At 57.3% G+C, this 16,608-nt stretch overlaps 1 protein-coding gene across 2 annotated transcripts; it reads left to right on the top strand.

The window, feature by feature from the left end:
- Positions 1 to 1,367: 1,367 nt before the first annotated feature.
- Positions 1,368 to 15,584, top strand: SAV1 (salvador family WW domain containing protein 1). Of its 2 annotated transcripts, XM_078616840.1 has the most exons (8): positions 1,368 to 1,730; positions 4,725 to 4,994; positions 6,747 to 7,052; positions 7,239 to 7,413; positions 7,997 to 8,158; positions 9,619 to 9,780; positions 10,108 to 10,320; positions 12,870 to 15,584. In XM_078616840.1, exons 1-8 carry the CDS (start codon positions 1,637 to 1,639, stop codon positions 12,895 to 12,897), a joined length of 1,410 nt encoding a protein of 469 aa, XP_078472966.1. In that variant the 5' UTR covers positions 1,368 to 1,636; the 3' UTR covers positions 12,898 to 15,584. The 2 variants fall into 2 exon arrangements, with proteins under 2 accessions (XP_078472966.1, XP_078472965.1); XM_078616839.1 differs by having other exon boundaries at positions 10,108 to 15,584.
- The last annotated feature ends 1,024 nt before the right edge of the window (positions 15,585 to 16,608 follow it).

Genomic DNA, 16,608 nt, shown 5'->3' with positions numbered 1-16,608 from the left:
CCGGCAGTTGACCGAACGCGGTGGTAGCCGCCTGGCCCGCGTACCCCAGCCGTGGCATGCGCTCGTGATCTCAACTCGTCATGCCGCCGCACAGAATTCCCTCTTGTGAGCGAGCGCGAGGGCGACTCGGGGATGAACCGCAGCCAATGCGCCGTGAGAGCCGGCACCACCGAGAATTGTTGCCCAAGCTTTGCCGCCCACTGGATATTGAGATGTTTTCAGCCGAATGAATGAGCTTCGATTTTTTGGAGGAAACCCACGTGAGCGAGCGAGCGAGCGAGGAAGCAACCTTCTCTCATCCCACGCGAGAGGGAACAGGCGCAGGAGGAGGAGTCCTGGCGAACCACAGCTCCGGCACTTGGACGCCCACGGGAGAATATTTGTTCACAACAAAAGTTGCCATCCTACAACCCTCCCCGCTTGCCAGGCTACGCGCACAGAGACAGCATCGCGTTACCTCCGATTAGCGCGGTTGGATATGTGCAGTGCGAAAGAAGTTCATCACACGTGTACATACATGCACATACATGCACATACGTGTACATACGTGTACATACAGGTCTTCAGGCGAGAGAGACCCTGAGAAACTGCGCTGATTGTGTCGCTGTTTAGGGAACGCGCACTTGCGTGATGACGTAACCAGCACGCCATCGACTCGTGCGTGATGACGTCACCTCGCCGGCTGACCCACTTGCGCCGACGTCGGCGGGGTGGGGGGGAAACCGTCGTGCGCGATGATGTCACCCGACGACTTCGCGCGCGCGCCATTCCGAACGAACTCGTGGTTGCGTGATGACGTCAGGAGGTGAGGCGGGAACGTGCTGACGTCACGACGCCGGCATTAAAAACTTATGGAGGGGGCGGGGGCTGCGGATGTTGGGGAGACAGGGGGGGGTTGGAGGGGACAGGGGGGGGGTTGGAGGGGACAGGGGGGGGTTGGGGGGGACAGGGGGGGTTGGGGGGGACAGGGGGGGGTTGGGGGGGACAGGGGGGGGACAGGGGGGGGTTGGGGGGGACAGGGGGGGTTGGGGGGGACAGGGGGGGGTTGGGGGGGACAGGGGGGGGTTGGGGGGGACAGGGGGGGGACAGGGGGGGGTTGGGGGGGACAGGGGGGGGTTGGGGGGGACAGGGGGGGGTTGGGGGGGACAGGGGGGGGACAGGGGGGGGTTGGGGGGGACAGGGGGGGTTGGGGGGACAGGGGGGGGTTGGGGGGGACAGGGGGGGGTTGGGGGGGACAGGGGGGGGTTGGGGGGGACAGGGGGGGGTTGGGGGGGACAGGGGGGGGTTGGGGGGGACAGGGGGGGGTTGGGGGGGGCGGGGGTTGGGGGGGGCGGGGGTTGGGGGGGCGGGGCGTGGTGATGACGACGGCGGCGATGACGACGATGATGGCCGCCGCGATGGCGGCCCCTGCTCCGTGCGCGTCTCAGCAGCGAGCCCCGCGCGGCGCGGGCGCGCGGCGCCTCCCGTGAGGAGGAGGAAGAGGGCGGTGAGGAGCGCGGTGGTGGTGAGGACGGTGGTGGTGGTGAGGAGGAGGGTGGTGGTGGTGGAGCTCGCGCGCCTGTGCGTGCGTGAGGGGGAGGAGGCGGTGGTGGTGGTTGTTGTTGTGAGACTGAGGAGGGAGGCCGCGAGAGAGGCGATGCTGTCGCGCAAGAAGAGTCGACACGAGGCGAGCAAACCCAGCGAGGTGCAGGGCCGATACCTGAAGCGGGAGGCGGCGCCTTTCCTCAGGAGTGAGTCCCGTGGTGTGTGCGCCTCGTGTGTGTGTGTCTTGTGTGTGTCCTGTGGTGTGTGGTGTGTGTGTGGTGTCTCCTGTGGTGTGTGTGTATGTGCGTCTTGTGTGTGTCTCGTGTGTCCTGTGGTGTGTCCTGTGGTGTGTGCGTCTTGTGTGTGTCTTGTGTGTGCCCCGTGTCTGTGTCTCGTGTGTATGTGTGTGTCTGTGGTATCTGTGGTATGTGCGTCTTGCGTGTGTCCCGTTTGTGTGTGTCCTGTGGTATGTGCGTTCTGTGTGTTTCCGTGTATGTGTGTGGTATGTGCGTCTTGTGTGTGTGTCTCTTATGTGTGTGTGTGGTATGTGTGTCTTGTGTTTGTCCCGTGTGTCTGTGGTATGTGTGTATTCTGTGGTTCGTGTGTGTGTCCCGTGTGTGTGTCTGTGGTACATGTGTGTGTCTGTGGTACGTATGTCCTGTGTGTGTCCCGTGTGTATCCCGTGTGTGTCTGGTGTGTGTGTCTATGGCATGTGTGTGTACTGTGGTTCGTATGTGTGTGTGGTACGATTGTGTGTCTGTGGTTCGTGTGTGTGTGTGTGGTACGTGTGTGTGTCTCTGGTACGTGTGTGTGTCTGTGGTTCGTGTGTGTCCTGTGGTTTGTGTGTGAGCTGTATGTGTGTCCTGTGTGTTTCTCTGTGCGTGTCCCGTGGTATGTGTGTCTTGTGTATATCTGCCTTGTGTGTGTGACGTGCGTGTATGTATCGTTTGTGTGTCCCGTGTGTGTTTTTTCTGTGTGTTTCGTGTGTGTATCCTGTGCATGTCTGATGTCTGTCCTCGGTGTGTGTCCTGTGGTATATGCGTATTGTATGTGTCTGTTAACTTGGGTTGGTATTGTGCGTCTATGTGTTAACTTGTGTTGTGTGTCTGTGTTAACTTCTGTTGTGTGTCTCTGTGTTGACTTGTGTTGTGTGTCTGTGTTAACTTGTATTGTGTTGCTATTGCTGTGTGTCGTGTCAGGGAACTTGAAAAGGGAAATGCGCAGCCTTAGGATTGTGTTTGTTGCGTGTTCAAATCGGTGTGTTGTGTATTGTGCGTTGTGTATTGTGTGGTGTGTTGTGTGTTGTATTGTGTGTTGTGTCTGCTCAATGTTGTGGGGAGCGGTGGCGCTACGAACACCGGCCATCATAGGTACTCGCTAACAGCACTTGCCCCCACAGTATGTGAAGGCTATACGGGGGATCTTTGTCTTTGTGCAGGTGTGTGTGCGTGCGTACCTGTGTGTGTGTTGTTGGTGTGGTGTGTGTTATGGTTGTGTTGGTTGTGTGTGTGTGTGGTGTGTGTTATGGTTGTGTATGTGTGTTTGTGTGGTGTGTGTTATGGTTGTGTATGTGTGTTTGTGTGGTGTGTGTTATGGTTGTGTGTGTTTGTGTGGTGTGTGTTATGGTTGTGTATGTGTGTGTGTTTGTGAAGTGTTGCGCATCAATTACCTTAGGGGTAGCGGTTCCCCTTCTTGTATGATGTGTTTCGCTGTTCTGTTGACCCTGTGCTTCTGTCGACCGTGCTTGCGTGTGGTGTTGGTTTTGTGTTTGTTTGTGTTTGTTTGTGTATGTCGTGCGAGTGGTGCTTGTGGCTGTTCGCCGTTTGCGTTCATCAGCACATGTACACGGTCTGCCTTGTGTTGTCGATTGCGTGTTTTGTTGTGTATTTACGTTGCGTACTGTGTTTTCGCGTGTTGTGTTCCTGTTTGTACCCTGTGTGTGTCTTGGCATTGTGTATGTTGCCTTGTGCTTCTTGTGTTTTCCATGATACATGGTATGTGACCCAGTTAACGTCTACAATAAACGTGTCATTTTATTTGTACAGGAACGCCTCCCCAAAGTCTAGGGACATTTTCAGAAAGTCCCACACTCAGATATTCGGCCAATGTGTGTGTTTTGCTTCCATGTGGCAGCAACCGTGAGGAGGTGGCAATAACCCTTCATGATTTTTTTTTTTTGACCAGCTAAGGCCCACTGAGCTTTATATAGATTTTTTTTTGGAAGCGACCTAGTTATGACAAATGTGGAAATTTATAGCGTCCGAATACTCTAAACGCATGATGTTGATTCTAAATGCGGAGGGGAAAACCGGACGACCCGGAGAATATTCCACGCGACCATGGCGGGAGAGAGACACGCAGACTCCAAATATACAGCAGGCGTCAGGGTCCGGATCGAACTCACGAGATTCAAAGGTCCGCACAGATGGGTTCACAAACCCAACAAGATCAGCCAAACCCTTGCTCGTCTACAAGCCCGTGCAACGGTGCACTTGTAAGCTGTTTCCACGCACACGCACAGACCTCTTGTCAATCCGCTGCTGGATGACGGTCTCCAGTTACTTGACCAAGCAGCCCCACATCTCTATGACGATGGTGCTCTGAGCCGGGGTGGGATGGGGGGAACTTTTACTTTACCGAGGGGTCGAATGGGACCTTTGGTGGGCAACCAGCCATTACCAGACGGCGTCATCCGATAAACCACGTGAGAAGCGGCTCGCGTTTGCCGTGCGAGTGCAATAGCCGGCGTCTGCTTCCCTCGCTCTCGAAGAGAGAGAGAAGGGACGACCTTAGAGGCACGAGGAGGGTCCAGAATCAGAATATTTATACTGGAGGAATCCGATAAGCTATAAAGCTCTTTTTCTAGCAGAACCGCAGACGGGGTGGGAAGGCAGCAGCCACGCGATGAGCCGGTGTCATTGTGTGGGTTTTTTTTATTTATGGGAAGAAACCAGAGAACCCGGATGAAACTCACGCAGGACTGGGGGAGAACGTACTGCTTCCACACGGCAAGGCGCCCGTGTCAGGGATCCAACCCAGGCGCTTCTTGCCGTGAGGCACGAGCGTCTCCGCTGCCGCCAGCCGCCCTGCCGCGCAAAATTCAGGCCGAAGGTTTTCCTTCCTCCGCTGCGGCGCTTCCAATGCGCGCGTCTCTCTCGCTTGTGCCGCCCCCCCCCCCGTCTACCCCCCCTCCCCCGCAGACCTCATGCCCTCGTTCATCCGGCACGGCCCCACCATCCCGCGGCGTGCCGAGGCGGGCGCGGCACCGTCCGGTTACGGCGCCCAGGACGGCGCCGGCAATGCCGTCGTCTCGTCGTCCGCGGGCGGCGGCGGTGGTGCCGGCGTCTCGCGGAACACCAGCTTCCTGAGGGGGGGCCAAGCCGCGGAGAGCGGCTGGCGGGAGCACCGGCGGACGCCCCCCCACAGCGCCTACAGCTATGGAGCGGCGGCGGTGGCGCCGCGGGAATACGGTGAGGAGAGCGCAGGCGTGAGTTCGCGAGGGGGGGGGGGCGGAGCGAGAGAGGATTGTACGGCGTGAGTGGGTGCGCGTGATCGTGAGAGAGTTTCTGATACAAGCCCATGACGGGTTCGTCTGGGATTTGCCCGGCCTTGTCTGAGCCGGAAGCCAAGCAGGTTCCGGCCTGCATGGCGCTCGGATTTTAGCGAGCGACCGTTGTGCGTAAAAAAGCAGGCGGTGCGAGGCTGCAGTGGAGCTATGTTGTTGCTGCTGTTGTTGTTGCGATTACGCTTGTTTACCCAGCAAAGCCTCGCTGAGTGTCAAGATTCCTTTCAGGAGGTCTCCTGCCAAGTTTTCGTAGCACGTTGCGATGCTGCTGCTGTTGTGTGATCCCGATTGAGTAATTTGTGGGTAACTTTTCAAGTTTGGATGGTCACGACGGCACACGATGGCCGATTCGTGCGTGGCATCGGGCAGCGCTGCCAATATCCATTGATTAACCGCGCCACAACGTCGCTTCCCCGTGTACAATCAGCACTGGGCAGCGTGGTGAAGTACGGTCATACAGCTCCCGTGACCTGCACGGCATTGAATAAGCCCTCAACCAGCGGAGGATCGACAAAAGAGCCGTACTCTAAATGTAAATGATCTCTCTCATTGTGACCCCCGATGCCAGAGGGAAAAACAATAAAACGCACGCTCACATTTCATTGATTGAAAAATAACTCGGTGTTTTGCGCGCGGCGCCAAGCTTCATGGCGATCGTTAGAAATCTTCTTGAATCGATCGTAACGGATACGTTGTGGATAGCCTGTAAGCAGCGACATGAGGAGGAGGCAGGTCGGTGGTGTCACAAAGTCTTTCCATCGTCTCGGAGGCGGGGACGTGAGCGTGTTCGCCCGACGTAAGCTTCACCGTCTGATGACGCTGGGTGTCGTCTCCAGCGAAACTTCGAGCAAAAATATTTACATTCTGCTCACTTACCAACGATTTTGCTGAAGAAACAGTTGATCAGGGCACATTTGCCTACGACGTGTCAACGTAATGTGATTGGCTCTGTTGGGGTGGCGGAGGTTATAGTCAAGACAAACCGGAATTATACATTACGCGATGACGATCTAACCCAAAATTAACTAATTTTGGATCATAATATTTGGTCGTGAAAGCCTCCGCATCACATCAAGACGCTCGAGGCTTATCCGAGAATGACAAAATCATTATTTCCCGCACCTGCAACTGTCACGGTTGGCTGCGTATGGTGCGAAAGAAGTTCAACATACAGCGCATACGTACAGGTGGTTGAAACCTGGGTTCAGAACCCAGGATCTTAAAGGTGCCCGCTCACAGCTCTGACCTCGGAGCCTAAACTAAACTTTTTTTGTTATTTTACCAGGTAAAGCCCACTGAGCTATGTAGCTCTTTTTTAGAAGTGACCTGGCTTATCACGTGGAAATGTATAGCAACCAAACACTCTAAACGCGTGATGTGGATTCTAAATGTGGAGGGAAAAACCAGAGGATCTGGAGAAAATCCACGAGATCACGAAGAGAGAGATTGACGCGCAACCTCCAAATATACAGCAGCAGGCGTCCGGGTCGGGTTCAACCCCACGACCTGCTGTATACCAGGCGAGGTAGTTAACATCTCCGAGCCACCGCGGCAACCTTGGTCACCCGGCCAATCACCCCACACCACAGACGACCGTTTGAGTGGCGGCCCCCGTGACCCTGTGACCCCGTGACCCCGTGCTCCGCGTGCGATTCAGACTACGTCGCCGCCGACCAGCAGGGAGAGAACGGCGCCGACGGTGCCCACTACCTCTACCCCGCCGACCCCTACTACGCCGACGAGGGCCCGCAGAAGCAGCCGGCGCCGCAGACGCACCGGCGCGTGCCGCCCGACCCCTACCAGGACGACTACCGCGGCGGCGGCGGCGCCGGGGCCTACAGCGAGGCCTACCAGCCGGCGGAGCAGTACGGCGCCTCCGCCGGTGCCGTGGGGCCGCCGGGCGACCCGTACGGCGTGCAGGCGCGGTGGGGGCCCGGTGCCCCGCAACGCAGGCCGCAGCAAGGTACGCCGGCACCCTACGGCCCCGTGACGGAAGTGCCGTGCAGCATTCCCTCGTTATTCGCGACGAGGGATACTTTTTTGATTAATTACCTTAAGTAAATACGTAAATAAGTTATTAAATACGGCGGGCTGGTGGGCTGGTGGGCTGATGGACTGCCCTGTTTATTGACGTCCTCCTCTCTCACAGGGCAGCCCCGCTCGGTCGTGAGCGCCCAGTCGGTGAGAAGCCTCGCGTCGGCCTCTGCTTCGCAGCAGCAGCAGCAGCAGCAGCTGCCACCGCCTGGCTCGGCCGGTCCGCCAGGTCCCGACGATCTCCCGCTGCCGCCGGGCTGGACGGTGGACTGGACGATCCGCGGGCGCAGGTGAGGACGCTGCAGTTCGTGCCGTGGAGGTTGTTTTGAATTGGTCGCCGCGTCCACGCCTGTTCAACCCTTCTCCCTTCCGAGACGTCAGCAGGGTGGTGGGGGTCCTGTTCACCGCTAGATCTAGGAACGCGCGAGCTGGCTCAGCGTTCATTTTATTTAGAGAGGCGTAGTTGCGCCGTTGTTTTTAAAGACGTTGTTACTCACCGCAGAGAACTGTCGCGACACGACCACACTCTGTGATTGCTGGTGCCAAACTGTGCCACGCGAAACCTCCCTCGTGGCCTTCTACTTCCGTCATCAGAACAGGGAAAGGGTAAACTGCCGTGGTGCTATCAACCCATACGGTCTACCCTGTATTCTTGTACAGGGAAATGTAATTGTCAGGTCCATAGGGCGCACAGCCGTTTCAATACGGGGAAAAAAATGCCTATTTGTTTGTGTTTCTCCCTTGAGATGGGACTTTGTTGGGCGACCGTTGAGATGTATAAGGGGTACGGGGTGACCAACAGGGTCTGAATTGGCCTGTTACTCGGTCGGGTACTGGGTTGACAGGCTTGTGTTTGCTGCGCTCCCTCACAAGGTACTACATCGACCACAACACGAACACCACTCACTGGAGCCACCCGCTGGAGAGGGAGGGGCTGCCCCCGGGCTGGGAGCGCGTCGAGTCGCCCGAGTTCGGCCTCTACTACGTGGACCACGTCAACCGCAAGGCGCAGTACCGCCACCCTTGCGCACCTAGGTCCGCTCCGACGTAAAACGAGTGTGTGCGCGTGTGTGTTCACTTGTGTGGGGGGGCGGCAGTGCAGCGGTTAGCGCTACGAACCTGGCGACCCGAGTTCGATTCCCGCTCACGGCCAAGATCAGTGACGATTATTGAACCGGTCCTGGGCCACCCCTAGGTCGACTGAGCCTCAAATGAGTTCCTGGTGTGGTGCGTAAAAACATCGAAACTGGTGAGAACAAGGCGGCCTTCATAGGTGCTCGCTAACAGCACTTGCCCCAAAAGTCTGTTAAGGCTATATGGGGGATCTTTGCATACCTGTCAAGCTGTGGTGGTGGTGGTGTTGGTTGTGGTGGTAGTGTTGGTTGTGGTGGTGTTGGTTGTGGTGGTGGTGGTGTTGGAACAGCTATGGTGGTGGTCATCAGTGGATTTGTTGGTACGGTTGAGGTGGTGGTGTTTGTTAGTGGGGTTTGTGTATGTTGTTGGTGGCGTTGTTGTTATGACTGTTAACACAGACAACAACAACTGCCATTCGCCACTAAGTGGCGGTGACGTCACCAAGGGCTGCACTTTATTTTCACTGTTAGCCATTCCTTCGGTCTGTGCGGCAAGCCGCAATCGTTTTGCAATCTTTTTCTGTTTGCTTACGATCCATCGGCGATGCTAACACACAAGTAAATTAACCACCCTGGTTTGAGCCAAGGTCTTGCCGTTGGGCAGAGGGCTGTCGAGAGCTACCGGCCCCCCCCCCCCCCGCTGCGGGAGCCGCTGCGTTTCCCAGCCCGCCGGGTTGATAACGCATCGTGCCTCGCCGCAACAAGGACTTGGGTTCAAACCGCGTGGAGTTTGTTCTCCCCCGGTTCGACGGAGTGTGAATGAGTGAGTGTGTGTGAGAGTGAGTGTGTGTGAGTGTGTGTGAATGAGTGAGAGTGTGAGTGTGAGAGTGTGTGAGTGTGCGCGTGTATGAGAGTGTGAGTATGAGAGTGTGTGAGTGTGCGCGTGTGTGAGAGTGTGTGTGTGAATGAGTGTGTGTGTGTTTGTGAGAGTGTGAGTGTGTGAATGAGTGAGTGTGAGAGTGTGTGAGTGTGTGAGAGAGTGAGTGCAGTGGAATTTGTTTGTTCTCTCCCTGTTCTGCATGGGCTCGCTCCGGGTTTCTCCAGTTTCTTCCCATATGTACAAAAACACACACACATACTCGCACAATGTGACAGGAATTGAGCAAACATCATACTGCTGAAGTATCACCGACAAATTACTCAGTTGGGATCACACACAGCAGGAGCATCGCCCCCTACTGTGAAAACTTGGCAGGACCCTCCTGAAAATTGGTCATGAGTGTGAGGCTTTCCGAGGTGAACGAGCGAAATCATCATCGTAATAATAATTGGTCAGCAACAACAAAGTGGCAAGGGAGAACGCAACTTTGGTTTGCGACATTCGCATAACCACCGCTGTCGTGCTCCGTCGTTGCTCCGCAGCATCCTGCGCTACGACCAGCCTCCGCCCATGCGCGCGTTGCCCCCGATGCTCTACAACGCCCAGCCGCCGGTGCGGAGCCAGCCGGTGCTGGTGCCGGCCAACCCCTACCACAGCGCCGAGATCCCCGAGTGGCTGCTGGTGTACGCGCACGCCCCGCACGAGTAAGAGCTCGCTCGCGACAAGAAAGAAACCGGCTCGCGCGGCGCACGTCCGTTTGGGCGCTCGCCCCCGCGTATGAAGTATTTCTCGCCATATCGCTCACTCGCGCGCTTGCTCGCATGGTGACGACCACCTTCACGACCTGTACCATTATCACCACCACCACCCGCACCACCATCACAACCAACCACCACCATCACGACCACCACCATGTTTGCCACCACAAGCACCTTCTCTGCCGGCACCGCCGACGCCGTCACGACCACTACCAATGGTCTCCACCGCCACCTCAACCTCCCCTAACCCTTCCCGCTCCGCCACGCGCGCAGGTACGACCACAAGCTCAAGTGGGAGCTCTTCCAGGTGTCGGAGCTGGACACGTACCAGAGCATGCTCATGCTGCTCTACATGAAGGAGCTGGAGCAGGTGGTGCGCTCCTACGAGGACTACCGCCGCGCGCTGCTCTCCGAGATGGAGGCGCGGCAGCATCAGCAGCAGCAGCATCATCATCAGCGACATCAGCAGCAGCAGCAGCAGCACTGGTATGGCGGCCGGGCCCACGCACCGTCGTCATACCAGCAGGGCTATGGGACCAAGGTGTGAGTCGTCGTCGGTGATGGTGGTGGTGCTCGCGGCCGGACGTCGTGGAGAAGACAGAGCCGCGGCCAACGTGGAGGGGGGGTTGACGACTCCGTGTCCGTTTCAAGTCTCCACCTTTGTTTTGTTTGACCAGGTGAGAGGAGAGGCGCCTTGAGTGACGGCGCTCATTCGCAAGAGTGGCCTCTGTGGCACCATTGACGGTCTGTCAGCAGGGGACGCCGATTATAATTTTATCGTTCCGATGGACTCCTAGATCTCTCGCGATGCTGTCACGATGGTGTAAGGGTTCGCGCGCTGGACTTGCGATCCACAGGTCACCAAATTCCATTCCATCTCCCGGCGTGGCAGTTAACGCCACCCAGAAGCAAAGATCGGTTCACCACGGTTAGTCGACGGGCGGCCGTTGTGGTGGGGTAAAGTGTGAGTACACAGACCTCTCCTCGCGTGTCTGGGGCTCCCTCCGGTGTAGGACGATGCCATCCCTGCCAGCAGTAGCGCGAGAAAGAAAATTGCAGGCTGCACCCTTACCTCGTCGTAGATCTCGCTCCGTGAAGGGGCACGCCCTTGCACGCCTGCTCACCCTCCGGCTCTCACCCCCCCCTCGCGGTTGGCTTGGGAAAACAGGAGCGCCGGTTGATTCCCGATAATCCGTGAGTGGATTACTGTGGGCTGCGGATTTAACCCGCCTTGCCAAAAAGTGACTAGCAATCTTGACGCACACGCCCCGGCTTCATTGTGAGTGGGGAGGGGTGGAGGGGGGGGGGCGGCAAACTTCACTCTTGGCGCCCTCGTGAGCGCACACGCGCAGGCAAGTAAACCCGAAACTTTGCTAAGTAAACACCCCCTGCACTCTGCGTAGCCAAACAGCGAATCCGTCAGCCGTGTTCTTTATCCAGGCCACCTTCCCCTCCCTTCCAGGCCTTGGGGGAAAATCGAGAGTCGAGCGTAATCGAGCGGAGCACGGCAGCGCACGCCTGTGGACCGAGCGCAGTCGCCGGCAGGGCACGCGGTGCATCCCAAACCCACGTGGGTTGTGAGGGTTGGCCACGTCGATGGCCGTACAGCAAGTGGGATTGTGAACCCGTCTGTGCGAGCTCACCTGGCTTCCCGCCACACGGTGCAGAGCGACTCTGTTGCTATTATAAATGGGGAAAAAGGGACCGCTGGTGTCAGCCTCTACGTTACAGAATGGCGGCGGCAGAGTTTTTGACGGCAGCGGTTATTCTTGGGCGCGGTTGCCGCGTAGTTCATTCTTCTCCGGACCGCGCCGCAAACTCCACGCCCGCGAGCGCGCTCGGCACCTCGACGACACGGCAGCGGCTGCCGGAGGACAACGCCACCGAGAACCCCCCTCCTTCCCCCGCACCACGTCCATCGGAATCCCCCCCTCGGCAGGAACTTCTCGCCCGCACCGCTCTGTAAAGAATTCACGGTCGGCCCTCCCCCCCCCCCCCCCCCCCCATTTTTTTTGTACGAGTTTCGGCCTCCGCAACCGAACTGGGCCGTATTTATTATTATCATTCATTATCGTCGGCGATCCTGCCGTGTTAAAGACCCGTCGGGAATCGCTACGCGGGGCAAATGGGCGGGGCCCCCCCCCCCCCCCCACGAGGCGGCTGAGACGCGGTCGCGAGGGACGCGTGCGGCCCGTTAGGAACCCGCGCGGCTGCCGATCTCGTTCCGATTTGCTTTTATTGCGGCTAATGCCGGGCGTCTGCAGGGCTCGCGTGCTTCCGCGCGCGCACACGTGTACGCGCGCGCGTGGCGCGCCTGACAACGGATGCAAAAAAATAAGTTACGCGGGGACTTGCGAACACCCCGTTCGCCAAATTCGCTCTCGCCGCCAGCAGCGCGGCACCGTCGCCCGTGGCCGGTGAGACCGTGCCGAGCCCTCGGGGCTCTTGCGTCGGTGGAGACCTCCGAGTGGCGGCGAGGGCACGGGGCCTTGCAGTGCCACAGAAGAGAGACGGGGGACACGCGGAGAGAGAACTTTTAGCGCAAAGACTGCGGATGTCCCCGCCCCCCACCCTCCATCTCTTGTCGCGTTTGTGAGTGGTCCGGCGTAACGATACCATATGCAAGACGGAGGCAGGGTTGTTGTTGGCACTTTAAAAAAATAATAACAATAAACGCCCTTCCCGTTTGCGTTGCGACTGTTATATGCAAAGCAGGTAAACGGAATTCGCGGCTGGAGGTGTAAACTGTCGGTGTAAATAGGAGGTGGATTTGCGCTAAATACAACAAGAGCGAGGGAAAGGTTTGTGTCGGGGTGATGCCCGGAGTTCACGCAGCGCAGAAACTGCCCCTGCCGAGCGGTGTTGGAGAATGGCAGTGCCATTGCACACAAGTACAGGGGTGCGGTCCTGCTCATCTTGCGCGTGCGTGTGTGCGTGTGTGCGTGTGTGCGTGTGTGCGTGTGTGCGTGTGTGCGTGTGTGCGTGTGTGCGTGTGTGCGTGTGTGCGTGCGTGCGTGTGTATATATATGCTTAAGGATGCTACAGTGGCGGTGTAATGGATAGCGCACTGGATTTGAAATCTACAGGCCACCAGTTTGATCTCCTGGCGCGACCGTTGAAACAACGGGGTGGGGTGGGGGGGGGAGCAAGTTTCCAACATGTGCCGCTGGACGGGAGGTGATGGATGGGCGAGGCTCGGCGACGTCGATCGGCACGAACAGCTGCGTCACGGAAAGTGGCCGCTATTTTTAAAGGGGTGGGGGAGGGGCCCAGTTATCGACCACAACGAAAAGGAAACGGTGACTGCCTTTCGATTAATTCATCAGCTCAATTGTCCCAGTTCTTGTTATGTGCATCTTTGAAAATGTTTGCTGAGAGCCGCAGCGCCCCGATCTGCCTCGCGTCGCTCTTGCGGTGAGGCTGCCGTGGGCTGCCGACAGTCTCGCTGACGTCAACAAAGGCGGCTGCTCTTGTGGCCCCACTGGCAAAGGCCGGAGCCTCTCGCGCGCTCATTCGGATGTCCCAAGAGGTTCCGCGGTGTTCATCATCGCCGCTGCTCGCAATCCTGAACATCCAGGAGCCACGAATGAACAAGTTCCAAATTGGTCAAAGCGGAAGAGGACGTTTCGCTTGCCCACTTCTACTTCCTATTTTCCACCACCAAGCCGAGCCGTGCCCAGCCAGCCTGACGTGGCCCAGGTGGCACCAGGTGGTTTTCCACTGCGGGAGGCGACCCGTGCTGCTCGCGTAGCCCCACGTGGCCCTGAGCCAAACTCAGGTGGCATGCGAGGGAAGCCTTTCACGGTTTGGTTCTGGCTCGGATCGGCAAATAGCCGGTGGAAAAACAACCTGTACCGTAATGTGTGTACGGTAAACTTTCGCATCGTACGTAGCCAACCATGCTAATTGGAGGTGCGGGGCAAGGACAACATAATAAACGCAAAACGTAGTTCTAAAGAAATTAGCTTTCAATTTAGATTTAAAAGTGCGTAGCCCCAGTGGCTTCCTAACATCGGAAGGGAGAGCGTTCCAGATGGCCGCAGATGCGCATTTGAGAGCGCGCGATGCGGTTGACCGTCTTTGTTCGATGGCCAGCCAAAAGCCACTGGCAAAAGGCCTCATTCTGGCTTTGCTCGAGTGTGCGAGCGGGGATTCGGATTCAAACAGTTTCTCAGTGGTGCCGGATCGGCGTCTCTGACACGGCCATCATGAACATTCAGAAATGTAAAATTAAATTTAAGAAATATATATATTGGCTTTATATATGTATATAGCATTACTATAAATTATTTAGAATAAACTTGCCGGCTGGAAGTTATACTGATGACGTGAATATAATAATGTAACAGACTATTAAGACGATAATCCTTTCTATGCATATCGTAGAAATGTGCAGCGGAGCTTTGCATACAAGATATTTTTAGGTTGGTGAGTGACCTGTTTAGCACCTCGCTGTCAAACACTTTCCGCTGAATTCCAACATCACCACGCGACGTTCCACTCACCTCGGCGTTCAAGTTCGTTAATGAAGAAGCCTTGCAGCCAGGTTAGCGCGAGAATGTGATCGACACATTGGCGCGTCTCAACATCGCCCAGTCTCGTCGGGTGGTGGAGAGGGCCATTCACAGGAAATGTGGCATGACCCACCACCACCACCACCGTGGCCTCATCCAAAAATCTAATCTGGGTCCTCGTTTTGGCTACAGAAACCTCCGTGTTGAGTTGTAACCGTCTTTCAACACTTTAGCGCCATACTCGGCCGCCTTTGTCACAGCGAAGGGCCTCTTCGAGTAACCGAGGTGCGTGGCGGTGGTCGTGGTGGGGAGCGGTGGCGCAGCGGTTAGCGCGCTGCGCTGCGAACCTGGCGACCCGAGTTCGATTCCCGCTCACGGCCACCAACGTCAGTGACGGTTATCTGAATCGGTTGTGGGCCTCCCCTAGGTCGACTCGGCCTCAAATGATTACCTGGTGTAGTGTGTCGTCACTGGGGAGCTGAAGACGGCCGAGCGTGGTGCTTGTCGCCCACCCCTCGTGTGCCACCGTGCCAGCCTTCGTAGGTGTCGCTACTCGCTAACAGCACTTGCCCCTAAAGTCTGTTGAGGCTATACGGCGGAACCTTTGCCTTTGGCGATGTGTGGTTGCCCATCAGAGCTGTTTGAAATTCCTATTTGGCCCTCGGTAAGGGGTAAAGTTCCTTACCGCTGCCCTAAATAAATTTGAGACTCAAGAAAAAAATCCCGTCTGAAGCTGTGATATTTCGGCAGTCTGGATTTTAAGCAATACGGAAACAGGCTCCCATTTTAATCGACGTTTCACAAACTGTAAAAAAAATACACTTTTAATAGGGCTTTTTGTGAACTACAGCTTTGTGTAAATAACTTATCACGATCTCTCTGAGTTTTCATACCGTAGGCTTCCACGCAATTGGTTACTCGAACCTAATCGCCTGGTTCTCACCCCAGGGGAACCGATTGTGAATCCCTCCGAGTTATTTTGGAATGGCAGGAATGAGGAGGAGGAGTTGGTTGCAAAAGCAAATGAATCCATTCTGAGATGGCTTCTATATACACCCGTCTTGGGTTTGTCTCCTCGTTTTGCAATGCACGGGCTGTTTTATAGAAACTGCTGTATATTATTTGTAAATGTCTTAATGTGGACAGGGAGGTGTCGAAGATTATGATGATGCTGATGATGCTACGATTTGAGTGACAACTACTACCGCGTGGAATAAATGGATCGCGTAAATGGTCGCGCCTGGCTCCTGTCGTGATGAATGACGGCACCCCGCACGGCACCCCGCACGGCACCCGGCACCCTGCACCCCGCACGGCACTGGGAGGAGATTCTGGTGGGAGGAGAAGTGGTTGTGGGGGGGGGTAGTGGGTGAGGAGGGTGGTGGTGGTGGGAGAGGTGGGGGGACAGGGGGGGGGGGAGGGGTGGGTTGAGAGGGGGGTGGGTTGAGAGGTGGGTGGGTTGATAGGGGGGGTGGTGGGTTGAGAGAGGGGGGTGGGTTGAGAGGGGGGTGGTGGGTTGATAGGGGGGGTGGGTTGAGAGAGGGGGGTGGGTTGATAGGGGGGGTGGTGGGTTGAGAGAGGGGGGTGGGTTGAGAGGGGGGTGGTGGGTTGATAGGGGGGGGTGGGTTGAGAGAGGGGGGTGGGTTGATAGGGGGGGTGGTGGGTTGAGAGAGGGGGGTGGGTTGAGAGAGGGTGGTGGGTTGATAGGGGGGGTGGTGGGTTGAGAGAGGGGGGTGGTGGGTTGAAAGGGGGGGTGGATTGAGATAGGGGGGTGGGTTGAGAGGGGGGGTGGTGGATTGAGAGAGGGGGGTGGGTTGATAGGGGGGGTGGTGGGTTGAGAGAGGGGGGTGGTGGGTTGAGAGGGGGGGTGGATTGAGAGAGGGGGGTGGGTTGAGAGGGGGGGTGGTGGATTGAGAGAGGGGTGGTGGGTTGATAGGGGGGGTGGTGGGTTGAGAGGGGGGGGTGGGTTGAGAGGGGGGGTGGTGGGTTGAGAGAGGGGGGTGGGTTGATAGGGGGGGTGGTGGGTTGAGAGGGGGGGGTGGGTTGAGAGGGGGGGTGGTGGGTTGATAAGGGGGGGTGGGTTGATAGGGGGGGTGGTGGGTTGAGAGGGGGGGGTGGGTTGAGAGGGGGGGGTGGGTTGAGAGGGGGGGGGTGGGTTGAGAGGGGGGGTGGGTTGAGAGGGGGGGGGTGGGTTGAGAGGGGGGGGTGGGTTGAGAGGGGGGGGTGGGTTGAGAGGGGGGGGGTGGAGGTTGTTGTGGCT

The sequence above is a fragment of the Lampetra planeri genome, chromosome 52 (genome assembly GCF_965212315.1).
Source record: "Lampetra planeri chromosome 52, kcLamPlan1.2.h2, whole genome shotgun sequence".
In the NCBI taxonomy this organism is placed as follows: Eukaryota; Metazoa; Chordata; class Hyperoartia; order Petromyzontiformes; family Petromyzontidae; genus Lampetra; species Lampetra planeri.
Note: the sequence above shows the minus strand (reverse complement) of the source record. Positions and strands in the feature narration are given on the sequence as shown.